The 26,703-nt window shown below is 23.5% G+C and overlaps 6 protein-coding genes across 13 annotated transcripts; 2 read left to right on the forward strand and 4 right to left on the reverse strand.

Moving 5' to 3' along the window:
• Positions 1 to 53: 53 nt before the first annotated feature.
• On the forward strand, positions 54 to 2,063 carry LOC122715726 (nucleolar protein 12). Of its 2 annotated transcripts, none has more exons than XM_043938150.1 (4): positions 54 to 117; positions 993 to 1,173; positions 1,264 to 1,369; positions 1,429 to 2,063. In XM_043938150.1, exons 2-4 carry the CDS (start codon positions 1,112 to 1,114, stop codon positions 1,915 to 1,917), a joined length of 657 nt encoding a protein of 218 aa, XP_043794085.1. In that variant the 5' UTR covers positions 54 to 117; positions 993 to 1,111; the 3' UTR covers positions 1,918 to 2,063. The 2 variants fall into 2 exon arrangements, with proteins under 2 accessions (XP_043794085.1, XP_043794078.1); XM_043938143.1 differs by lacking the exon at positions 54 to 117 and adding an exon at positions 608 to 661.
• Positions 1,304 to 3,396, reverse strand: LOC122715721 (endonuclease III-like protein 1). The gene is made up of 3 exons (XM_043938130.1): positions 2,575 to 3,396; positions 2,002 to 2,395; positions 1,304 to 1,471 (listed from the first exon to the last, which is right to left on the reverse strand). The coding sequence occupies exons 1-3, from the start codon at positions 3,229 to 3,231 to the stop codon at positions 1,440 to 1,442; spliced, it is 1,083 nt and encodes a 360-aa protein (XP_043794065.1). The 5' UTR covers positions 3,232 to 3,396; the 3' UTR covers positions 1,304 to 1,439.
• Positions 3,397 to 5,135: 1,739 nt separating this feature from the next.
• Positions 5,136 to 8,027, reverse strand: LOC122712604. 2 transcript variants are annotated; one of them, XM_043932385.1, is made up of 3 exons: positions 7,472 to 8,027; positions 6,342 to 6,530; positions 5,136 to 6,167 (listed from the first exon to the last, which is right to left on the reverse strand). In XM_043932385.1, the coding sequence occupies exons 1-3, from the start codon at positions 7,721 to 7,723 to the stop codon at positions 5,985 to 5,987; spliced, it is 624 nt and encodes a 207-aa protein (XP_043788320.1). In that variant the 5' UTR covers positions 7,724 to 8,027; the 3' UTR covers positions 5,136 to 5,984. The 2 variants fall into 2 exon arrangements, with proteins under 2 accessions (XP_043788320.1, XP_043788310.1); XM_043932375.1 differs by having other exon boundaries at positions 5,136 to 6,221.
• Positions 8,028 to 9,418: 1,391 nt separating this feature from the next.
• Positions 9,419 to 16,106, forward strand: LOC122711549 (vacuolar protein sorting-associated protein 8 homolog). The gene is made up of 16 exons (XM_043930438.1): positions 9,419 to 9,499; positions 10,036 to 10,176; positions 10,491 to 10,769; positions 10,928 to 11,221; positions 11,295 to 11,513; positions 11,643 to 11,822; positions 11,892 to 12,137; positions 12,218 to 12,358; positions 12,413 to 12,868; positions 12,984 to 13,729; positions 14,092 to 14,476; positions 14,564 to 14,731; positions 14,798 to 14,945; positions 15,175 to 15,415; positions 15,492 to 15,705; positions 15,804 to 16,106. The coding sequence occupies exons 2-16, from the start codon at positions 10,096 to 10,098 to the stop codon at positions 15,903 to 15,905; spliced, it is 3,900 nt and encodes a 1,299-aa protein (XP_043786373.1). The 5' UTR covers positions 9,419 to 9,499; positions 10,036 to 10,095; the 3' UTR covers positions 15,906 to 16,106.
• Positions 16,107 to 16,446: 340 nt separating this feature from the next.
• On the reverse strand, positions 16,447 to 17,342 carry LOC122715396. The gene is made up of 3 exons (XM_043937554.1): positions 17,187 to 17,342; positions 16,823 to 17,032; positions 16,447 to 16,728 (listed from the first exon to the last, which is right to left on the reverse strand). The coding sequence occupies exons 1-3, from the start codon at positions 17,328 to 17,330 to the stop codon at positions 16,447 to 16,449; spliced, it is 636 nt and encodes a 211-aa protein (XP_043793489.1). The 5' UTR covers positions 17,331 to 17,342.
• Positions 17,343 to 19,063: 1,721 nt separating this feature from the next.
• Positions 19,064 to 24,472, reverse strand: LOC122715365 (ubiquitin carboxyl-terminal hydrolase 36). Of its 6 annotated transcripts, none has more exons than XM_043937515.1 (8): positions 24,100 to 24,309; positions 22,967 to 23,511; positions 22,752 to 22,865; positions 22,388 to 22,614; positions 21,883 to 22,281; positions 20,856 to 21,802; positions 20,632 to 20,792; positions 19,064 to 20,106 (listed from the first exon to the last, which is right to left on the reverse strand). In XM_043937515.1, exons 2-8 carry the CDS (start codon positions 23,460 to 23,462, stop codon positions 19,766 to 19,768), a joined length of 2,685 nt encoding a protein of 894 aa, XP_043793450.1. In that variant the 5' UTR covers positions 23,463 to 23,511; positions 24,100 to 24,309; the 3' UTR covers positions 19,064 to 19,765. The 6 variants fall into 6 exon arrangements, with proteins under 6 accessions (XP_043793450.1, XP_043793454.1, XP_043793442.1 ...); XM_043937519.1 differs by lacking the exon at positions 24,100 to 24,309 and adding an exon at positions 23,861 to 23,995; XM_043937507.1 differs by lacking the exon at positions 24,100 to 24,309 and adding an exon at positions 24,340 to 24,472 and having other exon boundaries at positions 19,065 to 20,106.
• Positions 24,473 to 26,703: the final 2,231 nt, after the last annotated feature.

The raw sequence follows: 26,703 nt of genomic DNA on the forward strand, positions 1-26,703 counted from the left end.
ACAATTTCCACTTAGCAGTAAATCAACACACTACATTCAACATGTTTTCTGATGTTACATCTTACTAGATTGAGGGATTCTTTTCATGAAAATGATTTCTTACACATGCGCAATTAGGTATTCTATATAAAGAATTCATAGTTGGTCTTATATTTATCGAGTATTACTCGTTTATAATAAAAATATGAAAAATATAATTGAACTATGTAATAATGATATTTTAAATATTATAGAATATTTATGAATGTTTTATTTTAATAATATAAAAAAAATATTAATATAATTAAATTATAACCTAAATACAATGCTAGTTGATCTAGATTTTAACTTGATTCATTTAATTTATTTTAATAAATTTTTTTGAATGAAAAATATTTTTATTTTTATTTCAAATAAAAATATATTATTTTTTCTTTTTTTCTTAATTATTTTTCAACTTAAATGAAAATACGAGTTATCTTTCATGAATTATCATAACTTTAAAAAAGATTTTCTTATACAATTCAACATTCTTATAAATATAAATGTGCACATACATTTATTTTTATAGTTTAAAATTTTAATATTATTATAATATTTGACAAAACTTTTTTATAATAATATATATTTTATGATGAAAAATGGTATATAAATATCAATCAAATATTAAAAGAAGCACATGGTAAATTTTATTTTGAAAATATTATTTCATTTAATTTAATTTTTTTATATTTAATTTTTTATTTTTGATCAAAAATATCATTTTTTACAAGTTAAGAAATTCCGTACATTTCTTTTTAAACACATCTTATTTCTTTACAAATAAGATAAATTAAAGTGACATTATATTATATTATATTATATTATATGTATAATTTAAGATTTATATTAATACAACGTTATTACACAATCATTTCTTCAAATAATGAATAAAATAATAGAATTTAAAGAATTTCTTTTTTTTAAATAGTTTATATTAATATATGTTATACCATTTATATTATTTTATATAGAAAAACTAAGAAACTATATGAAGTTATAGGTTATCAACATAACCTATAAATAAAATACTTACGTGTATACGGCGCTATATACAAAAATATCAAAACCATTATTATTTAATGTAAATAAAATGCCTAGTCAACCAAAAAAACGTAGGAAAATTAATCTTGTATTTGATGAGAACAAAAGACGGTAATTTTTACTTTTTATTAGTTTTTCATTAATCTTATTTACGAATTAAAATATTATTAATGATGCGTTTATCTTATATTTTTATAATAGAGAGTTTCTGAAAGGATTTCGTAAAAGAAAATTACAAAGACAACAAAAAGCTAAAGAAGAATTGCAACAACAATTAAAAGAAGAAAGAAAAAGAATTAAACATGAGGAAAGTATACATACGTGTAAAATTTAATGTCATATAATAATAAATTATTATTTTTACAGACACGAGAACGTTACAAAAAGTTATTGTCAAATCGTGACATTCCTGAAATTCAACAATTATTATCTCAGCAAGAGTATGAAACAGAAGGACATACTGTTAGTATACTAGAATTAAATATTGATGATTTAGCAGAAAAAAATGCATTAATTGGTGAAAATAAAGGTAATAATAATTCAGAAAGGGATAGGGAAATAGAAAGTGATAAAAATTCTGAAAATGATGAAGAAATTATAGGAATGTCTATAAAGGAAAAGGAACAAATTAAAAATTCGAAAGAAAATATAAAAAATAAACAAATTGACAATAGAAAAGATTTAAAGAAAGCAATAAAAAAAGCTGCATTAAAACAAGTGAAAAAAAGTAAAGCATTTCAAAAAAAACAAAAATTAGAACGTCAGAAAAATAGAAAAGAAAGTATGAGAAAACGTAGAAGAATTGAAAAAGCTCAGAAACGCATTGGGAAATCAAAAAAAAAGTTAAATTGTTAGATTTTTCAAAATTTTCTTCTTAAATATTATAAATAGCATATAATAAACAGTTTTATAGTATGTATTATATCTTTTTTTTCATACCATTTTTTGTATTTTTTGTAAATGGACATATATCTTTATTTAGACATTCATCACACTTAGGAAATCTTGGTAAACAAATTTCTTGACCAAATCCAACAAGTAAATAATTTATTTCACTCCAAAGATTTCTTGGAAGCCATTCTTCCACTGCAATTCTTGTATCTTCTGGTGTTTTAGTTGGTTTTTTTACCCACCCTAATCTATTACAAATACGATGTACATGTGTATCCACTCCAATACCAGAAACTTCACCCCATGCTATTTGCATACATATATGAGCCATTTTTGGTCCCACTCCTGATAACTGACATAATTCCTTTAATGTTTTAGGAATATCACTATCATATTTATCAATTAAAATAGTTGTTGTTTTTTTAATATATTCTACTTTTCTCTGAAAAATAAAATTTCATTGAATATATAAGATAATATTTAAATAATTCTTTTTTATAAAAATCAATTAAAAATTTTTCCATAATATTATATATAATTCCATATTTAATATATCTTATATAATTGGATGTTAAATCTAAACACATTTAAATTAATTACTAAGATATAAATTGTACATACCTTCCAAAATCCAACTGGATATATAAGTTTTCCAAGAGTATCATCAGGAGTACCTGCTATTATTTCTGGGGTGCAACCATAAGTAATCAATCTCTGCATAGCTGCATGAGTTACTTGATCTTTAGTTTGACTACTAAGCATCAATGCAATTAATGACTGATATCTAGCAATTTTAGCAGTAGCTTTAGGATCTGTACATTTGTGACAACCCATTTCATCTACAGGTGCTGTTTTATATTTCCGCATTTCCTTAATATTTTCTACAATAGTTTCCCAATTTGATGGTTCCCATTTATCTATTACATTTATATCTTCTTTTATATTAACCTCTTGTAAATTTTCAATTTTATTGATTTTTGAATCAGTTATACTTTTCATTTCTTCATATTTAATTTTTACTGGAGTACGTTTTTTTTTTTCAACTTTTTTTAGTGAAACAACTTTATCGTTAAAATATTTTGATGTTGTTGTCGATATATCTTTATTGTGATCTTTATTTTCTGATCGTAAAGATCTTGATGTTATAAGTGCATCATTTAGCTTTAATTTTTTACTCATTTTATAAAAATTATTATATAATATTGTATAAATTAAAATTCTAAATAAAATAAAAATTATATCATGTCGATAACTAGTAATATAATTCGAAGACAACATAACCTTTTGCGCTTTCTTAAAATTATATAATAACAAACTTTTCTACACGCTATGCGCATGCGCAGAAATACAAATATTGATATGGTATATAAATACAAAATATTACAAAAGCTTCAAAGATTTCAAATATTGAAATGAACACAAAAATTAGTATAAAAATGTGAATTAACATTTACTTTTTAAATTATAAATAACTTATAAATTATAATGTATAATGTTATAGATTAACTATATAATTTTTATTTACTATTATATCATTATTAATTTTATTTAAATATTAATTTCGATAAATTAAATAATTTGATAAAATTGCTATATTTTAAATATAAAAATACTTCAATTTATTATATTTTTAGAAATCCGTACGGAAAAAAGTGGAATAAAAAAATTTATATTAATACAATTTTTTAATCGTTTATTTTTCTCATGTAATAAGAATAGTTACATAAATGAATAAATCATTAATCAAAATAGTACGGATTTCACGTAAATCATTAAAATAATTAATTTATATTCATTTTATGATAGCATTGAATCCAGACAAAAATTAAGATTTGTTTAATTTCTATACTTTAAATATTCATATTCATAAGATTTTTAATAAATAAAATATTCATAATAAAGAAAAATTAAATGACATTATTCATTAATAATTATATTTTTAATACACAAAAAAATTGTTCTTTTTTCTTAAATGTAATTTTAATAATAAATAAAAAAAAATATGTATAAATAAAAATTGTATATTATTTAAAAATATTTCAATAATTATTTAAAATTTGTACCTAATAATCAAAACATCTTAAACACAGATTATCTTATATGTATATACTTATATGTATATACATAATATTGTCTATTGATATACCAAAAGTTAGTAAAATAGAGTCCAAAATTTCATCAAAGCTTTAAAATACTTATAAAAATGTATTTTTATTGTAATATATGTATATAGAATATACATATGTTATACATATAACTGAAACGGATTGTATATCTTTTTTGGTTGAAGTTAGATGAAAATATTTAAAAAATGCTTCAAAAAGGACATATTTTCATAACCACATTTTTTTTAAATGATATAATATAATCTTTATAAATAATATATAGTATTATAAATATTATAAATAATAAGTGAAAAATTATTGATTAGCTAAATATTTTGAAAGAATATCTTTATTAAAAAACATACCTTTTTTTTTTACATTCTAAATGTTATTAACTGAATTAACTAATTTTTAGTTATTATTTTGCAATTATTCTGATATATTTCTTATACAGAGTTTAGAAACATAAATATATATTATTTTTTAAACATAAAATCTAAAATGTTCACATTTAAATCAAATGAATGTTCATCATTTTAAAAAATATATATTGAAATATTTATCATTATATTAATATTAATACATTATATGATTATGTAATTAGAATATTATTAAAAGTATTTTAAATTATTTGATTTTATAATAGAACATTATAAAAAAATATTGATAACATTGATTGTAAAAAATATAGATAGATCTTTTTTAATATAAAGAATTATTACAAAGCATTTGACAATCTTTTTTGATAAAGATATTCTTTTTGAATATGGAAATCAATTGTTTTTTACTATATCATTTTAATTTTTTTTTTTTATGTAGGCTGAGATGTATATTTCTTATATAAAAAATAACATAATTGCAAAATATATATGTATCATTAGACTTATAACATAAATAATTAATAAATATAATTTTCTGTGAATTATTCATTTTTCTTTTTCTATCATTTTCTTCTAACTACAATCAAATAAAGATACAATTTCGAATTACGAGAATCATCCTATATATTAATTAAATTGTTTTTATATAAGACTAACTATAAATAACATAAGTATAAAAAAGATAAAGTAATAAATGTAATGTAATAACAAAAATTGTGCAATGTATTTTACTGCTCCATATCTCACATATCCATTCCAATTTAATTTGAAAAAGGAAATTGCTTTGCATTATAATTTTTATGTTATATATTATCCTAATATATACATATCTCTTTATTTTACTAATACAATTATGTATTAGAGCTCATTTTTCTCTCAATATATAAATGAGCGAATATGTTACAAATATTGTCAATCACATGTAATACTGCCATTATATTAACTGGGCAGAATAATATAAAATATTATTTTTTTATACATATATTCATAATTGGTCAATTCAGACCAATTAATATTTATCAGACTAATTACTAAATTACTATCATATCAAGACAACTGATATTAATATTTATAATAACTATGCCATATATTTAAATAATAATAAAAATAATCTAAAAGTATCATATTTTAAATAAATTCTTTTAAATCTTTTTATTTGTTAATTATCTGGATTCAATGCTTAACTAACATATTAGTCAATGATAATGGACGGAGTGGAGGAATGTATACATAAAAATTAAAGAATAAAATTTAAAAAAAGTATAGTAAATGATATGTTATGCTAAAATTTGTGCTGATAATTTACAGAAATAAATCATCTTATACTTTAAATGCAGGCATTCAAGAAATTAAAATAAATTCATAAAATAAACATTAATTAAAATTACTACTAGAAAAAATTAAAAAAAAAATAATTTTCCTATTAGTAAATAAATCACGCAATTTACAAAATAGCAAAAACTACAATTCAAACTTGATCCATGTAAAATTATAAGTGTTCACATCATGTGTTCTTACTATACATTAATGCATTTAACCTTTGTACTCAACCTGGAATTTGATTAGTAATGGTATTAGGACCAGTAGAAAGAACCGAAGGAATTGTAGAATCCTGCATTAAAGTACGTGTTTCCTCTTCCTGATCCGAAAGTGGTATTGCTGGAGTATCATGAGAATTTGTCTGCTTCAGCTTCAGTTGACTCGGCAGCTCCGTAAGTACTGGTCCGTACTGCGAAGTGGAACCCACCAGCAAGTCAGTTGATGGATTCAAACCGCCCAACATCTTTCCTCATAGCAACGCGTATATAAGATAAAGAAACGAACGTACGAGCCAAGACTTGGATGACTTCCGGTAAATAAAACCAAACACAAAATATATATATATTAAAAATGTATTGCTTACCTGACCACTATTTCCAGCCATTCCACCTCTTGGAGATTTACCACGACGGAAGAAATGCAACCAAGCCCAACCAAAGCCCAGTAGAAGTCCTACTAAAATCATGCTAGCACTTAAGGCTATGGAACTTTTTGTTGCATCTTCAATATGTTCTTCAATACTTGTTGCAGATGTCGTTGGATGTTCATTTACCTTTTTATATAAATTATTTTCTAATTTAATTTCACATATATATATTCATATATATATTTCTATATGTATATATAGATATATATATATAATAATATATATATATATATATATATATAATAAAATACATATAATATAATACAATAAAATTTCTATATGTATAGATAAATAATATTTTATATATATATAAATAAAATATAGATAAAATAATCTATTATAATCCAAATATAGAATTGATAATCTATCATATCGAAATATGAAATTAACTGATAAAGTAATCTATTATAAAAATAAAAAAAATTTTTATAAACTTTATAATTTTTTTATATATATATATATATTATTATAATTTTTTTTTAATTTTTATAAAACTTTTTATAAATTTTATAAATATATTAGAAAAATATATAATTAAGCAAAAAATATATATATATAAATATAGCAAAAATAATAATCTTTTTTTTATTTTTCATCTTAAATTTATATTTATATTATATTTTAAATTTTATATGAACTTATATAATAAGAAAAGAAAGGAAAATAAGATTAATGAAACTCTAATGTTTAATTTTGTCATTTATATAAATATAAAACAAATATTTTATTACTATTATTATATAAAATGTTATTTATAACAATAAAGAACATTCTTTTTTAAAATATAAACTAAATGAAATATTTTACATTAAGATAAAACACATACAAATAAAAATTATTGCAAGTTTTTAAATATCAAATCAACAATAACTAGAAAAATTAAATAAATACATATGTATTTATCATGTATTTATTTTGAATATAAAAAATAATATTTATTGCAAATGCAGTAAATTCATTTAAATATATATCATATTGTTCTCATATATATTCCTGAAGATTAAAATATTCATATAAAAAAAAATAAGAATTATAATATTAAAAGATTACCGAATATTTTTAATTACCTTTATTTTATTTTCTTGTGATGTGTCATCTGATACAAAACTGACCACCATCGTCGTTAAACCGGCAATAAAAAATGATAAAGCAATTGAAAGTAATACCCATTCAAACCATTTTCTAGAGCTAAGTTTATGTCTTGATATGATCCTCCAGAAACCACTTCTTAAACTGCCACCACCTCCAGCACCATCACCACCGCTATCATATGTATAACCTACTGTTGTAGGTTGATAAACAGCACCACTATCTGGCATATCTTCTCGTGAAATATACGCAATTTTTACAACTTTTTAGGCCCAAAAATGGGCACTTTGTAATCACACGAAAAACTTTTAATTAAAAGACTATTAATAAGAGATAAGTAAAAATGCTCAACGCAACGTACTGAGATAATACTTTGCTACTATATCAACGTGTCAGATTCTGATTAATGTCTATAATTATATTTAAACTTCTATTCCATGCACTGGATATTAATTTTTCACAATTTTCTTACTATATTCACATGCATATAAATGCATATAAATATATATACATATATTCGCAATGCAGATACAATATAACATACAGACACCTAAATATTACGTATTAAAAATCTTTTACGAATATCATAGATATCGTGGGTTAGAGACATACAAGTAGTATTAACAAAATGTATGTACTTTAAATTACTGATTATTATAGTCGTACGATGGCACCACAAGCGGATTTACATACTAGATATAAATATTTATATATATATTAATATTGTTAGTATGAAAATAATGTTTCATAAATACAAATTAATTTTAAAAATTCGAATATAAAATTAGAATATTTCATAATTTGATAACATAATCCTATATTAAAAAAAAATAATATTTAAAATATTTCATTATTTTTAAATAATACACGCTATATATTTCTCAATTACCTAGAATTAAAAAAAACTGTCAAAAAATGATTAATTCGTGATAATATAGCAGAATTAAAAGTTATTTGTTAGCAAAAATTTCGATTTTATATCAAGAGTATAATTAGAAGATAATGCATTATTTTGTTAATATTTCTAAAAATGAAAACTTTTATATATTTACCTATTATATTACTAATTTTTTTGGATTTTGAATCGTTTTTTTAATTGTTTTTTTATTAAGATTTTTACTTACCTTAAAATATTTATTTTTTGATATTTATCATATAGCTTTTGCATTAGAACTGCATTTTTTTACAATTTTTGACACTTTTTTAACAATTTTTGAGAATTTTGAAATATATCGGATTATGTAACTTTATACATATTTAAAATCTTCGTTTGTTTTTCATTAAAAAATGTTAAAATAAAATTATAAAATTACAAAATTTCATAAGTGTTACATTTTGATGTTATTTATTTTTCTATAAGTAGACATATAAAAAACTTGCGAAATTCAACATTGTTTTTTAAATAGAATTATTTATTTTTTAATGTATGAGAAATTAGAATATATATTATTCTCTATAAAAAAACTACTAAATTATTTATAATTAAAAATAATTAAGAGATTTAATTATACTTAAATTATTTTTTAAATTAATAATTTTTTATAGAATTATAATCTAATATTTTTTTTATAGAAAATATCAAATATATTGATTTCTTAACTAATGTATAAAAAATTATATAATTTCTTTAAAAAAAATAAAGTTGAATTTTGCAGTTAATTTATCATACATAAAAATTAATAATATTAGAATAATATTATAACCGTCTTGAATTCATTTTTTCATTTGAAATATTTTTCTTTAAATAACGATAATAATGATATAAAAGAAGATAATAACATTAGATGAAATATATAAATGGAATACATTTTCATTATTTCTCTTTCAAAATTGGAATACGTTTTAATTTTTTACTTTTATATAAAAAATATAGGTTATATATTTTCGGCTTTATAATATATATATATATATATATATCTTTAAGACGACGATCTTACAAAACATATGTTCTGATATATAATCCGCTTAACGACAATGATGTGATTTAAACAAACGAAAGTCTTTCGGTAATAAAAAGAATAGAAAGAAATTTTTTGAAGCATTGTATTGAATATAGAAGATTCGTTTATCAAATCTATTTGCTATTTATATCTTTTCAAGCATTTTTAAAATATGTAATTAACTATCCAAATACTGTTCGAAATTATTATGGCAACTTAACAATATTTTTTTATAATAATATAAATGTAATTATTGTGTAAAATGCACTATTTCATATACGTCTACAAAATATTCTAATAAATAATATTTGTTTTGTTTCTTATTTATAATTTTATATTAAAATTTAATTTCAATTTCAACTATTATTAACTATTATTATTTGCAATTTTTTTATTATTTGCAATTTTATTCTGAGCCAATCGGTTTAGAATTATATTAAAATGGTAAAGTAATCATATATTCTCGAAACATAAAACAAAAAAATACATTAAATGTTAGATCTCTTCTGTATCTTTATAATTCGAACTCTATCTAAATGTATATATATATACAATAATAGAATAAAATCTAGTCTTATATATATATATTTTATATTCTATAGTTTAACGAGAGACCGCTATATTTACGTATGTCAGCTGTGGAATGACAGGTGGGATAAAAAATGGCTGAAAATGGGTTGGGGTCGGATGCTGGGTCTCAAGAATACCTTGCAACTGAGGTTATCAATTTAGATATCGAAGAGGTATATAATTGTATTAATTATAAAAATATTTATATAAGTTATACAAAGTTTTTAATTTTTAGGTTATGTTCTTATAATATCCAATTTTCTTATTTTGTTTATAAATATAATATATAATAATTAAATGCAATTATTATATTAGATAAAATTTTATTAATATTAAGATTCTTTTTTTAATTATTTTTAATTTATTTTATATATTTTCTTTACTTAAACCCTTGTTTAAATCTAATAAATTTAATTGTATTATTACTTACATTACATAATTTTGTTATTAACACTATTAAAATTAATATTATATTCTATAATTTTAGTTGGATAACACAGAATATGCTATACCAGCTGTGGAAGAATTACCCTCCTTAGAAAGTATATTAACAGAACCTGACTGTGCATCATTATCTGGAACAGATGATGATTTTGGTTTAACACAAGGTGAAAAATTAGGAAGTAGTGAAACAACAAGTGTTGGAAGTCATTTGTCATTAAACTCTTTGAATAAAATCAATAAAACTTCACAATCAACATCTTCTGGTGCTATTTTAAGGCATGTTATATTAAAAGGAATATCATCACAAATTATATCAGCTAGTGTAAGCAAAAATATTTTTTTAAAAGATTTTTATAATTACAATGAATATATTATAATATATTTATATAATATATTTATATAATTATATATATATTATAATATATTATTTTTAATTATATTTATATAATTATATTTATACATATATATATATATATGTAGGAAAAAGTCAATGCTGGTTTAGCAAGTGCAGTTGCTGCAGGAGGGAATATGTTAGTAGTTGGTACTAGTCATGGTCTGGTATTAGGTTTTGATTCTTCACAAACATTAAGATGGTGTGATCAAGAAACAAGACATCAAGGATCAGTATCTGCATTATGTTTTAATCATGATGGAAGTAGAGTACTAGCTGGCTTTGCTAGAGGACATATATTAATGATAGATAGTTCCAATGGAAAAGTATTAAGGACACTTACTGATGTTCATCCTCTTGATACAGCTGTATTACATGTTAAAGTGAGATCAATTTATATTATCTTAGTATTTAACATATGATTTTGTTAATAAAATATGACATATATTTGCACAGTTCACAGATTCACCTAAGGTAGCATTATGTAGTGATAGTGGTGGATCTGTTTTTGAATTGAATTTTACAAGAGTTATGGGAGTGAGAGGCTGTGAAAGCAGGTGTTTATTTAGTGGATCTAGAGGTGAAGTGTGTACATTAGAACCTTTGTTATTGAATCATCTACCATCACATACTCTGAAAAATTATACTTTAGTGGCAATGGCAACATTATCAAAGGTTTTTTACTTAACATTAAAAAAAATGAAAACTTATTAAATTATTAACATTAAAAAAAATGAAAACTTATTAAATATATAATTTTATTTAAAATTTATTTAAATTTTATTTATTATTTAAATTTTTTAGGTAATAGTAGTATGCATAAGACCTAGAATGCGTGTTGTATTAACTCATCCTTTATCTGGTGCTCCTATAGCACCACCACAACTATCTTGGCAACTTGTTGTTATACAAGCAGCAGATGCTTCTCGTGTAATTGATCCTGTTTTAGCTCTTGCAAGAGATGATGTGGTTCATTTTTATCAAGTATTGTCATTTTATATAAGATATAATTTTTTTAATTATAAACAAATTTATATTAATTAAATTTACTAGGTATGTACTGAAGCTGGTTCAAGAGTAAAATTATCTCCCTTACGAAGAATGACTCTACCCTATACAATAAGTAATTTACGATGGTTAAATCCAAGATCATTGGCTGTATTAGATACTCAAGAAAGATTACATTTATTAGATGTAAGAGCACAGGATAATTTGGAAACATTAGATATGAGTCGTGTTGGTATTTCTTATGCATCTAGCCATTTTAAAGGTCTGTCTACTGGTGGAAATGTTTCAAAGGTATCACTTAATTAAATTATTATATTAAGTAATTATTAAATTTAAATTAATAATTATATTGTTTTGATTTTGAATTATAGGCAATGGCATTGGCTGGTGAACGAGCATGTTATAATACTGTAGTAACATTTGGTACTCAACTTTTACTATTAGGTACTAAAAGTTTACATGTAGTTTGTATACGAACATGGACTGAACGATTGAGACATTTGACAATGCAGGTTTGTATTGAAATTGTATAATTTTTTATTTTATTACATTTTTTATGATTTCAGAGAAGGTTTCCAGAAGCATTAGCATTAGGACTCTCTTTTTATCAAGATAAAGGAAAAGCAGTTGTTGGTCTTCGTGGTTCAAAGCAACGTCGTAAACAAATAGCTCGTGATAAAGTATGTCAAGTTTTGATTCAATATATGGAAGAATTGAATCATTGTCTTGCAGACGAAAATGCAGAATTTGAAATAGTCACAACTTGTGTAGATTATTGTATACAATTAGAAAATACAGATTTATTATTTGGAAAATTATGGGACTTAGTTTCGGAATCCGAGGGATTAAAGGCGAGTTATTTACATGCCCTGGAAAATCCATTATTGGATGGAAGTTTACGACCGCGATTACCACCGTTAATTGCTCAACAATTAGTTACGCTTTATGACCAAGAAGGAAAAGTAGATTCACTTCAAGCAATTATAGTGTTATTAGATGTTGATTGTTTAGATATTCACCAAGTAAGTAAAGATATTTATATTTTCTTAATATTTTTACTGAATAAAATAAAAAAAATTATTTATAAAAATTAGTTCTGAAAATATGTATAATTATTTGTATTTAAAAATATCGTAGGTAACGACACTTTGTCGGCAACGGGGTCTTTGGGAAGCTTTAATACATCTTCAAACGACAGCATTAGGTGATTTTACTGCTTCAATTCATCAATTAGTACCGATATTGCAAAATATGTTAACGAATTCAAAAGATTCGTTAACTAGAGATAGTATACAACTTGGCAATGCACTTCTAGTTTATGCTAGTTGTTGCCTTGCTGGTCGTGGTTTTCCTCGGGATGAACTCCCTGAGGGTATGTCTCAGAGAGCAAAAACAGATGTATTAAGAGCATTACTTTCACAGCATTCAAGTTTGGCTAATGATACAGAAAGGCAATATCCTTATCTCAGAACTTTACTACAATTTGATGCAAAAGGATTTCTCGATGTGATAGCAATTGCCTTCCAAGAACCAGAATTCACATCTGAGATGGGTCTCAGACAACGACAAAGACTCATAGATATACTATTAAATATTATCATGCCTAGTACACCATTAAGTCCAAGAAATCCTGATTATATTACTGACGAACAAAGAAATTTAGTTCTTATATTTATAGCTAATGAAGTTACAGAAAATACTGTTACTTTAGAACCTAGTATGTTAAATAAAATGATAGAAATATTATGTACTGATTCAAGTATGGGAACATCAAAAGAGCTTAAGACTGATAAAGAAAATGCAATATTAGGATTATTGCGTTCAAAAAAATTACGTAATATATCGGATAATACTTTGCTTAATTTGGCAGAAAGAGCTAATTTGTAAGTATATATATATATATGTGTGTGTGTGTGTGTGTGTGTGTGTGTGTGTGTGTTTCTGTGTGTGAATATAAACATATAAAATTAAGAATATTATAAATATAATGCAGTATTAAATTTTGTATTATATATTGTAATTTAAATTAAATTGTGTATTTTATTTTTCAAATATTCGATAAAGATAGAATATATTCATAATAAAAAAATTATAATATATAAAAAAAATTATAATATATTTTTCAATATTCTGAAAAATAATATTATTAATATTAATAAATATATATAGTATATATATATATACATATACATAGTATATACATAGTTATACATAGTAACTTGTATCGTAGTATGTAATGTTACAGTATGCGTGTTGCGGAATTATTATATAGTGCTAGAGAAGATTGGATTGCAGTTTGTAAATGTATGATAATGCATCCATCTCGACATCATGATATTTGGATCTGGTTAAAACATCTTTCTTCAAATTCATTGCAAGAAGTTGTAATGCAAAATGCAGAAGCTCTAGTGGAAATTAATGCAAATCAATTTGCTATATTGATAGCAACACATTTACAAAATAAAGCTTCTGAAATGTTACAAAAATTAAAAAATCCAAATTTGCAATATGCTTTACTAGAAGCTCTATATCAAATAGTACAATATAAAGAAGAAGATATCACATTAGAGCTTACGACTGAAATGTTAGAAAAGTATTTAGAATTAATGTGCGAATTTCAACCAGATCATGTTAGTAAAATCTTATAATGTATCAAAATGTTAAAATATATTAATTATTAATTTTAATTTATATATAAATTATTCTTTTTAATTTAGGTTGTTGAACATATTCAAGGATTTCATGGTTGTAGACTGAATGAAGCATTACAAATAGTTCAAAAAGCAAATCACAAAGATGCTGAAGCAGTAATGTTAGAAAAATTGGGGAATTATCAGGATGCATTTGATATTCTTTTAAAAGAATTTGAACATAATTTGGAATTGGTATATTTTATGAAAATAATAAAATATTAATTATATTATATCTATTTTAATAAAATTTATTTTTAGTATTGTCAAAACAAAATATCAGAAAATGTACCAATTCATAGCGCAATACAACTTGCTGGAATATGCAGACGATCAGCAGGAAATTTAGATTGGATGCCACTTGTGGAAACTATACTTCAAACACATTCAAATAGTAATGATGAAAAAGGTATACTATATTTTGATATTGATATCCAATGGTAATAATTTCTAATCATTTGTATCATTTTATTATAAAAATATAAATTTATATGATAAATATTAATATGTAAAATATAAAAAATTTATTAAATTATATATAAATATATATATTTTATATATATATATATAATATTATTTATATATATATATAAATAATATTACTATAATATTATTATAGTAATGTGTATACATTACAGTTGAAAAATTAAGTGGAAAGTTATTAAGAATTGCATTAGAGTTTCTTAGTGGTACAACAGCATTATCGACTGTATTAGAACAAATATTAAAACATCCATTGGCAACAAGTGGAACAATAGGTGATATAAGACAATTATTATCTGGAGTACTTACACATTCTCGATATGAACAAACTTTAGTTGAAACTACTGCACGTTTAGTCAGCTTGGAACTTCACAAAGCACTGAAAAAATCACTTAGGTATTAAATAATTGTAAAAATTAATGAAGAATTCTAAAAATAATAATTATTTAATACTAACATTTTTATTTTATAGGGACGCGGGAAAAGCTTGTGCCAGTGTATCAGTAATATGTCCAATATGTAGACATTTGTTATCACAATGTACAGATTATATAATAGTTTTCAGTTGTGGACATGGTTTTCATTCGGAATGTTTGGGAGAACCTAAATCTTGTTATAAATGTTTAAATTCTAAAGGATGGGCACCTATAGTTACTAATATTATACATAGTACTAAATCATTCCATGTAAATAATGTTTTGATTTTGTTTTCATTACATATTGTTTTATCAAAATATATATATAGAAATTAAGTATATTCAAATTGAAATTTTTTGTTTTTTAGGAACACAAACAAATTCTACCACCAGAATTTATGCGGAATAAAGATCTTTCTTTAAGACTTGCACCACCTACTTCTTTACCAGATCTTGAGGGTATCTTTTAATCTAGTCTTTGAATATAAAAATTTGATATTACATTCATTATAATCATACACTAATGTGTAATGATTTAGTTAGTAAAAATTGCTGTGTTATACATGTACATTACATTGGACTTTTTAGTTTTCATTCCATGAATATAATACATTGTTCTCTTATTATATTTCATATGAAAAATTAAATTATAATTATTTTTAAGAGGCTCCTTTTTATAAATATAAAAAATATGCCATCCAGTTTTATTATATCTTTAACTTTTCAAACTTCTGTATATTTAAATAATTTTTCTTAGTAGAATTCAAATGTTTGTATATTGTAAATTAATATAATTATATTATGTATTGTATAGATAAAAATTTGTATACTTTTACTTAATATAAATTTCATTTGTTCAGTGTGCAGTTGCCAAATATCAATCAAATAAATAAAGAAAATAATTAATTAATTTCCTTATTTAAGAATTATGTACATCTAGACATACAATAGTTTATTTTGAATATTTTTAATGTTTTAAATCTAAAACTATATACATATTACAAATGCTTTTTATGTTGGATAATATGGATAAATCGTTTTACGTTTAACATTTTTGATAATAAAGACCGGTTTTTTAGGCATATTTTCGATTAGAACGTAATTAGGATCTATAGATTCATAACCGAGTAATTCACCAGTCAATAATTTCGCAACTAACGAAAAAATACTTAAGTCAGGTAAAAATGATTTTTTTGTAGGTAATAATTCAACATTGGTAACATATTTGTCAATTGCAGATTCCAATTTTATTAAATGTGGAGTAATATTTGATATAGACAAGTATTGCTGTAACTGTAATTTGAAAAATATTACCTTATTATTTTGTTGTCTAACTTATATTAAATATTAATATCTATATTTTTAAGAAAGTAAGCAGGCTTTTTACCTTGCTGTCACACTTTTTTAAAATGTTTATAAGTTCTTCGCTTTCGTTAATTAATTTGTATCCTTTTAATATGTATTCATGATCACAAGCAGATTCACAAATTTGTTTCAATAGAAAAATTTCTTTTTTTATCTTATCCAGAAGTAATGATAATGGTACTCCATGTAATGTTCGACTAGCCATTCGAATCTTAGAATATTTTTCATAAATCTACATAAATATGTATATTTTATGATTTAAAAGTTTTTATAATTTTTTTCAACAAAATTTTGTTATTTTGAAATTAAAATAGATTAAACTAAAGGAAGTGAAGATATATAATCTAGACAATAAAAAAATGTATTTTAAGAATAAAACATGTTACCTGACGATTTACACAAGTCCACGAATTTGAAATTTGATCGGCAAATTGTTTTATTTCATTTTCTGTTGGTTGATATGCTTCAGCTAATTTCCATAAAGAATTAAGTTTATCTGTGAGACTACGTGATATATTATGAAACCACATGAGTTTAATATCCAATTCGTAATTGATTTTTAAATTATAGTGATTTTCTATTCGTAAGATCGCTACCTAAATAAATGTTGACAATGCGTTGTGTTGTGTTGCTCATTTATTTACATCTTTTTAAATTAATTCTTCAAGTAATGCACTTTTCCATTTTTTTAAATTTTTTTTTATTTTTTAATAACTATCAATCATGTTAATTTTTGTTGTTAATTTTTTAACTCTTTCATGCTAAGCAATTGAAAAACATATCTCAGAAATCAATATTTTTATATCAATAATTTAAATAAAATTGATGATAATTAATCAATGCGAATATATTTCGAGCATGAAAGGGTCAAATTGCTTACTCACATTTCTTTCGAGTGTTTTTATAAGTTCGCTATACGAAGACTCCTCCTTTTTCGTCAAAAGCTCCATTTAAAAATGATAAATTTGATGAACGAATATATATATAATTAACTCTTAATAATAAATTATAAGAATATGACATGAAAATAAAAATGGATTACATGCGTTTAGAGATTACATTTTCTTCGCTCGAAAATGCGATAGTCTTTTTGTTTTCTTTATAATATAAATGAATTGGTTTCTATGGATTTATTCTCTATTCACTCTGTTCGTATCGATAGTTCGAATGTTGTACAAACGACAATTTCGGTTTTATTCATAGTATTTAATACATAAATTAAATCTGGCGTTTACTGTCATTTATTAATATACAGAGCGATATCACATATGTTTATATCAGATATACTAATTCCATCAAACTTCGAATTTCATTCTTCATACGACACATGAATTTGTATGATGTCGGAACCATTATTATTATATTTTAGCGGATGCAATAACATCGTGCTTAATTTAAGGCTATATTACGGTAATTACATTATATTCACCGTAATATCAAGCTAATGTGATTATTCAATTGCAACTAATATTAAGATAAAGATATAGTCCAACATTTAAATCATGTATCTTCTGAAAAATATTGGATATCATAAAATCTGCAATAATCACCAGATTTTAATGTATGTTTGTTTCTTTTTTTCTTTTGGCTAGTATTTAATTTGTAGAATAATATAACGAGGTATTATATATAACGAGCAGGCGAAAAAGCCAGCTTTTTTTAATCCTTAGCTTAACAAATTATCTATGGCTTCGCAAGTTTTAATGCTCTATGAAAAGTTCATAATATTAAAATTCTACACTTATTTATGTAATTTACAACTTCTTTTTGTTTTAAACTAATATTTCAATAACTTGATACTATTACTTTATTACCATTAAACACTCTTCATTCGATTATTCACAACTTTCACAAACGCTCTGGAATTATTTGTATTTATATATATATGTATATAATATGTTAAAAAAAGAGAATTGAAGTTATGTGTATTCACAAATATGCACATTCACCATATTTGAAAAGAAATCGTTTGCTTACTGTTTAATCATTGGAATTATTATGAATATATTTTTTTCCAGTAAGCAACGATTATGATCGAGCAAGATTGATTGCTTAATCTTAAATCTTTCTGTTACAGCTCAAAGAGGGAGGAGTATCTTTTTTAATTAAAATAAGGACGGATTATTATATTATAAATGAAATTTGTTCTTTAACATAAAATTTTCAAAATATATCTTCCATTTAATTTTGGTATCATAATTTTAAAACTAATTTATTTTTATGCATAATTTTATTTTTTGATAATTAATATTTCTTTTGTTTGAAAATGTATGGACACTTATTGAGTACATGTGACATCGCGTTTACAATTTTAATTCAACAATAGTATCAATGTAATACAAATAACATAAAATTAGTATAAAATAATTATTGAAGATTTTTGTATTACTATATGAACATTAAATTGTCCTACAATTACGTAATACAAATTATGGATAATAAGAACATAATTTTACGATCATAACTAAAACATACAAAATTTACCTAAAAAGTTATCAAACTCTTAACAATATACTAATCAAAACTTTTAAACATTGCATCCATACATACGTTTTCTTAATACACATTCTAAACACATTTCTAAATTAACATCGCACATATAGTACAAGTCTGTAACAAATTTTGCTTTGTTCATACTGAACACAAGATTGGCAGAGCTGTTGATACTCATCCCTCATGTATTGTAGTACAATGTCTATAGACATATGTAAGCTACAAGCAATGATAGAGCACATGAAAACTCTGTCAGGAACATGCAAGATTGTTATGATGCAGTTTAGCGATTCATTACGCAAAATGTTGAATAGTTACTTTCAACATTAATTACCTAAATCAGCACTGCCACATCTGTATTTTAACTTTAATGTATTGAAAAATTATAATTTGCTTTAGCAATTGAAACTAACGAAGTCTTTCGACATCAGATTGCTTTTGAAATTTTTTTCAACAACTTATCTTTTTTATTTTACCCTCGCTGCCAATGTGCACGAGAATGATTATGATATCTGTAATATGAAGGCCTATAATTTCTACCATGTCGCGGTCGTGCATTGTTGGAAGTATTATAATAATGTCTCCGATAATAACCACCGAGAGATCGATTCCACGTTTTGCCATTTTGATATTCTTGGAAAGGATTATATCCTGCATTACTTCTTTCTTCATATGTTCGATGATCTTTTACTTTCTTTACTCGACCACGATCTATTTCTTCATCATCTGCATTGAAATGTCGTTTACGTTCTTCTCTTCTATCATTATCAACTTCTCTATCTAAGTGTGTTCTGTTGCCGTTCCAATTTATAACTGTAAACAAACAAGTTTAAGTTCGTTTTATAAAAAAATAATCTTATTATGCAGATAATCTTAAAATAAAAATATTTATACACAGTTTTTAATATACTTTGTCTTTTAATAGTGTTATTTAACACTTCACATAATTTTTTTCAATAAATCACAAAATATATTTTTTTTATTACTACTGACGTAACAGAGGTGTAACAAAGCAAATATTTTCAATTTAATAATTAACAATAGCTCAAAACTTTACGTTTTGTAATATCTACAATTTATCATTGAGAAACTTATAAACTTAAAATATTAAAAGTATTGAAATATTAATTTTTTGTTAAGATCATAGATAGACAGAATTTTTAATTTTAGAACATTTTAGCAAACAAGAATTTTCGTTTCTTGTACATTTTGTTCTATTGTTTTATGTAGAATTTTTGGATTTAAGACGCATGGACGCACAATGGGTTGATGGGGACTTTGTGGAAAAAGGAGCTGGATTCAATGGATTCTTGAATAAAATTCTTTTGTTGTACTGACCCGAAGAACTGCCATAACCACGATGAGACATCTTTAATAAATGAGAAACAGTATCGGAACGATTTGTCCCATTAAAGTTTCTTAAAGCTGCAGCACTGGGCGTGTTATTATTCTGATTAATTTTATGAACATCTTCTCTATGAAAAATAAAAAAGATGATGCTAATTCATTATGATTACAATATTTGTTTAATAATATTATATCAAAAACAAAACATTACTTACTTATCAGTCACAGACCATCCATTTGGTGCTGCAGTTGACGTAGGTGAGAATGATGTATCTTTTGAAACTTGCCAACCTTTTATACTGCTGCTTGTAGCCTTTGTAATCACTTTGTCGTCTTGTCCTGTTTTTACTCTAACTGATTGATGCCACTTACTTTTGCTATTATTACTACCACTTTCTGTTTTACCATTTGCTTCTGATTTACCATTTTGATATTTTATTGTACTTGTAATGGTACTACAGCTAGAACCATTTTGTGTTTTTGTACATTGTGTTATATTTGTTTGGTTCTGAGCATTACTGCCGTTTGTCTTAGATGTACATTTTTGTACTTCTTTTGAATTAAGAACTATTTTAGCAGTAGGTGAACTACTTTTTACTAAAGAACATTTTTGTGTACCATTAGTGGTACTAAGAGAAATGTTTTTTTTTACTGAAGTATTTGAATTTGTATGGTTTTTTAACGTTCCAATAGAATTAATATCTTCTTCTTCGCTAGATCCATCATAAGGTACTAAACTATTCCCATTTAAAATCTTTCCATTTTTAATCAGCATAATCAATCTTGGTTGAGATTTATCTTGTAATTTTTGTGGTAATTGCGGCCCGATAAAATTTGTATTTTTTTGAGTAGTAAATTGAAGTCCTGAATTATTATTTATTGATATCTGCATACTTGATTCCAAATTTTCTGTAGTATCTTTATTAGCTGATGTACCATTAATTAATCCATTTAATGAGAGTAACCCAGATGTTGATGCTTTGGGAGCTATAGTTTTATTCATAGAAGTTCCTGATGAAGATAATGTGTTATTCACAGTCATTGTACCATTTAATTTAAGAGTCTGTTGTGCTTGAATTTGAGATTGTGTTTGTTGTTCCATTTCAAAGATCATTATATAAGCATTTGTACTGAGTACATTACTCAAACTAAGTGGACGAACCTATAAAAAATATTTTTAGTAATAAGATATTCTCGCATTTTGCAAATATTATTATTATTATTAATGTTGTTAATACATACACAAGAATCATCAAAGGAATAATATTGGCCTGTCGAAACTTTAGCAACTGCAGTATAATGTCCACAATTAACTGATGGACCCATATGTGTAACTATTGACATAAGTTTGTATGTAAGTGATTGTGATGATTCTCCTGGTTCTTTCCAAAGATAAGGACCCATATCTATAGTTTGCTTGAAACCTATATGTTTAGATATTTTTCCTCCTAGAACACTGAATCTTTTTAATTGTACGCAAAGTACTTTAGGAGGTCTTTCTAAGCTAAATTGTTTTGTAGCAGGAACTCTTCTTTTGCAAGCTTCACATTTATAATCATTGTTATCTAGTTGTTCACGACTAAAATAACTACTTAATGCTTCATCCAGAGTACTTGCTTTACGTATATCAACCAATAAATCCTATGAAAATTTTAAAAATTATATTATTTATTTTATTGTATTTTATTGTATTATTTATATTATTGTAATTAAAGATGTTGCTATTAAAAAATTGTATGTTATATACTTGAAAATGTTGAAAAGTTGTAGAAACATGCCGACATTGTAAACATTTCACTTCAGTACGAATATAACCACCAAAAATTTGATTAATAGGTGTTGTTTCTTTAGAATAACTGTCTAGTTTACTAGCTTTGTGTCTTGCTAAATAAGCTTTCTCCATGCCTTCTAATAAGTAACGTAAAAACTCATGAGCATCTTCTTGTTGTCCTGGTACCATGGTTCGACAAATAACTGATGAAAAAATCAAAATCAATACATATTTGATTACATATTTGTTAAATATTTAACAACTTTAATTAGATTAGATATCAATTTTAATTTAAGATTTAACAATTTATTAATATTTTATAAATATTTTATATACTTACGTTTTAATTTATTATATATGTAGAATGGCTTAATGGCACATCCTGATTTCTGATGACTAAATTGTAAAGTCTTAGCCACTGCACATGTAAGGCATTCTCCACCTCCATCTAAAACTAACCTATTATCAAAATACGATACAAAACTGTGGAATTATAATCTTATTTTTTAAATTTGAAAAATGTGAAAAAATAAGTTATATATTATTATAACTCACCATTTTGTTCACATTTTGATGTATGATGAGAGTCTGATAATAACCAATTAACAAGAGCTGGTACATGAAACAAAGCTTGGAGAGTGCTATTTAAATAGCATGTATTTCCAACATTATACATGCCAGCTCCAACTGGAAACGTACCCTTCCATCCTAAGCTAACTTTCTTTGGAGAATATAAGGTAATAGTTGGTTCTGGCAAACTGGGTCCTTTACATCCTCTTTCATTCTTTTTTGTATAGTTTACTCCATCTTTTATTTTTTCATCTAAACTTTCAGAATTTGGTAAACTTAATACAATGTATTTGGCTTTAAGTTGATCTAAAATTGTAGTTTGATAATCATCCACTTCTTTATATTGAATTTCTGACTGAAGAATTCTTGATGCACTGGTAACTAAATTTGTTGATAACTCATCTGATGTTTTGGACTGGTTAGTGTCTAAAGTACGACGAAGTGTAGCCGCAACTGGGTCACAAATGCTTACAGCAGGCATTTTTATTTTATTTTACTTTTTAATAAAGAAGTTTTATTATGTAATTCTCCTGTACAAAAATATAAAAAAATATTAAACATAATATAATTATTTAATATTATTTTATGTAATATTCATATAATATTTGAAAGCATATAATTGTAATATAAATATAAAACATTATTTTATATCGTATAAATATTTTATCATTAATAAATAAACTAAAATTTCATTTTTTAATACTATTTACAATAATATTATATTATTAAAAATAAATAAAAAATTTACAAAATTTTGTCGTTGAAAATATAATAAATTATTTTTTTTATAATAAATAACATGATTATTACATAAACATAAACAAAATTTGCGATAAAATAACGCATTTTTCTTTTTCTTCAGTTAAGATGTATACCTACTATGAATGCATAACTTCATACATACTGAAGCAAAAGGGTTAATTTTACTAATAATTTATGATAATATTATTAATAGCAAGTTGAAATAATAATATACGAATTATTCAATATGAAGTAAGAATAGATAAAATTATGTGAGACTTTTTTTGTAATTGCACGACACGTCTCGAACTTTTAACGAAGTACACTAAAAGCACGCGGCGTGCAATAGATACCGCGCCAACAGATTCATTGTTTACCTCCTTCCGATGATTATGTACGTTATAGCTTATACAAATATTTTTTCCCAATAATATCGTAACACATTTCACATTATAAACGATATTTTCCAATCACGACCACGTACAAACACAATGCTATCGATTAATTCGAAATTCCACGCGCTTACGTGCCTCGAAACGGTTACCGGATGAGTTTAACTGAGGGCGCGTGTCTCCGGCCACGAGTCATTTTTTTCCCGCGTACTTTGTTACACTTACCCCACTTAAGTTTAATTCACGTACAATAGTGACAATAATTTCAATAAGAAACACCATTAAAATTAGCACGTGTCAATATTACACGACATTTTTAGAACTATTAGTTTTGGGCATGCGAAATCAAGGCCCATCCTCTATCGTCATGTCAGCCATTTGCAATTACATCGGTAGCCATTAAACTTTTTCCGTTGGATTCTATAATCCTATCGAAAGCGCTTAAAATACAAGGTCTTGTTTTCATGTATTGAAATTATATTCATATAATTGTTACATTAAGATTTTTATTATTTATATTAATTTATATTTATAAATTGTATATAAATTTTATATTTAGAGTTTTTATTTTATAATTTTATAAAAATTTAAATAATAAATAATAAAGTTAAAATATAAATAATAAACTTAAATATTTAAAAATTTGTTAATATTTTTATTATGAATAAAAAATATAAATAAGATTAATTTTATTTGAGATAAAACAAAATATTTCTAAGGTTTTATATTTCATTTATTTCCGATTTATAATTAATATAATATAAATTTATAATATTATAAATAAATATAATAAAAATTGAGAATTATTAAAAATATTTGTTTTTTAATATTAAAATATGAAATAAAAATTAATTTATTATAATATATAATATTATTATTATATACATATATATGAAACAGAATATTTTAAATTAAAAACTTAGTTTATAGTCATGAAAACAAAATTTATTTGAAAAAATAAAATATTAATTTCTATGTTATGTTTTATAAATGTGTAAATAATATGTTATTTATATTATAAAAAATAAAATAATAAATGACAAAAATATTACTATTTATTGAAATTTTTATTATTATGGTAATTAGGTTTAATGAATTATCAATTTCACTTATAATAAAATTTATTTTTAACGTATTTTTACATTTAATTAAGAAATGTAATATATAATAAATTCTTTTGTTTCGAATAGATAATATTTCATTATATTAAGTAATGATTACTAATTTTTTAAATTTTAAATTATATTTGTATCGTATTTTATGTTATTTAATACTTGTATTTTATATTATTAGTATTATTTAATACTTTTTCATTTTTTGACAATTAGAACCATATTTTCTGTCATAATAGTATCTTTATTAATTGCTATTGAGAATCTTTGCTTACAAAATATACAGATTAACATAACTTTTAAGCGACAAGATAATAATGTTTCAGATAAAATATTTTTAATATATAATAGCCATTAGTAGCAGTTTTGATACGTTTACGATGGCGAAAGGAAACATCGATATTTGGTTATTTTTACTTTCTTTTTTTACTTTTATTTTTTTTTATTAATTATATGCTAAAATAACTTGTGCACAAAATTTTACATAAAATATAAAATAAAAATTTAAGCATGCATACACTAAACAAATTACATTTGTAATCAATGTTTGTATTTTTTTTTTTTTTTAGGAAGCCTATATTATTTTTCAAATACTCTCTGGCAGTGATAAAACAGACTAAACTTTTTGTTACAAAAGTTTGCTTTATCCCAGTTGGTTCTTGAGAGCTATCTTTATTAATCATAAACCTTCGACTATATTATTAAATTATTAGAAAAGAAACTCATTAATAAAAAACTGAAATATACGTACATACATATAAATTTGGAATCATTTTTATCTTTGAAATTTATCATGAAATAATATTTAACTATTAATAATTGAATTATGGAAACAATATTGAGTAGATTTATAATGGATATAACGATGAAAAATTACGCCATCGTGAACGTTTTATTATTATTCCATAAATTATCTCTAGTTTTAACCTTATCGATAAAACTTTACTCGATTACGTGTATTAATCGACAATACGAATTCATGCCATTACAAAATTTTTTTGCATTAAGCCGTTTTTCTTAAAATTTCTGAATGATATATAGCGCCTTGTTAATTCGTATCTAATAATCTTGAATTTCGTGACTAAATTCAGCCACAGATTATATGCATGCATAGATAAATAACTCTAATTGTAAAAGAGGATTATAATTAATGAAATTAATATTTTCATTCAATTCAATATAATTTTGACTTTAACTTAAATAAAAAAAATTAAAAATATAGAAGTTAATTATTTATGCATAAAATATTTTAATAAATTTTTTTTTTAAGTTTTTTTGATAGCAATTGCTATTATTAGACACGGATTAAAAACTATTCACTAATTTTAATTAAAATTCATCTTAATAAATTTCAGTATTCAAATTTATAATTAAACTATTATTTTATAATAAAAATAATAAAATTATTTTCTATGGTCATCGAATGTTTACGATGACTAACAAAATTTATTGCACATTAATTAATTCATTCTATCCC

This window comes from Apis laboriosa, unplaced genomic scaffold (genome assembly GCF_014066325.1).
Source record: "Apis laboriosa isolate Shangri-la unplaced genomic scaffold, ASM1406632v1 scaffold112_cov148, whole genome shotgun sequence".
Taxonomy (NCBI): domain Eukaryota; kingdom Metazoa; phylum Arthropoda; class Insecta; order Hymenoptera; family Apidae; genus Apis; species Apis laboriosa.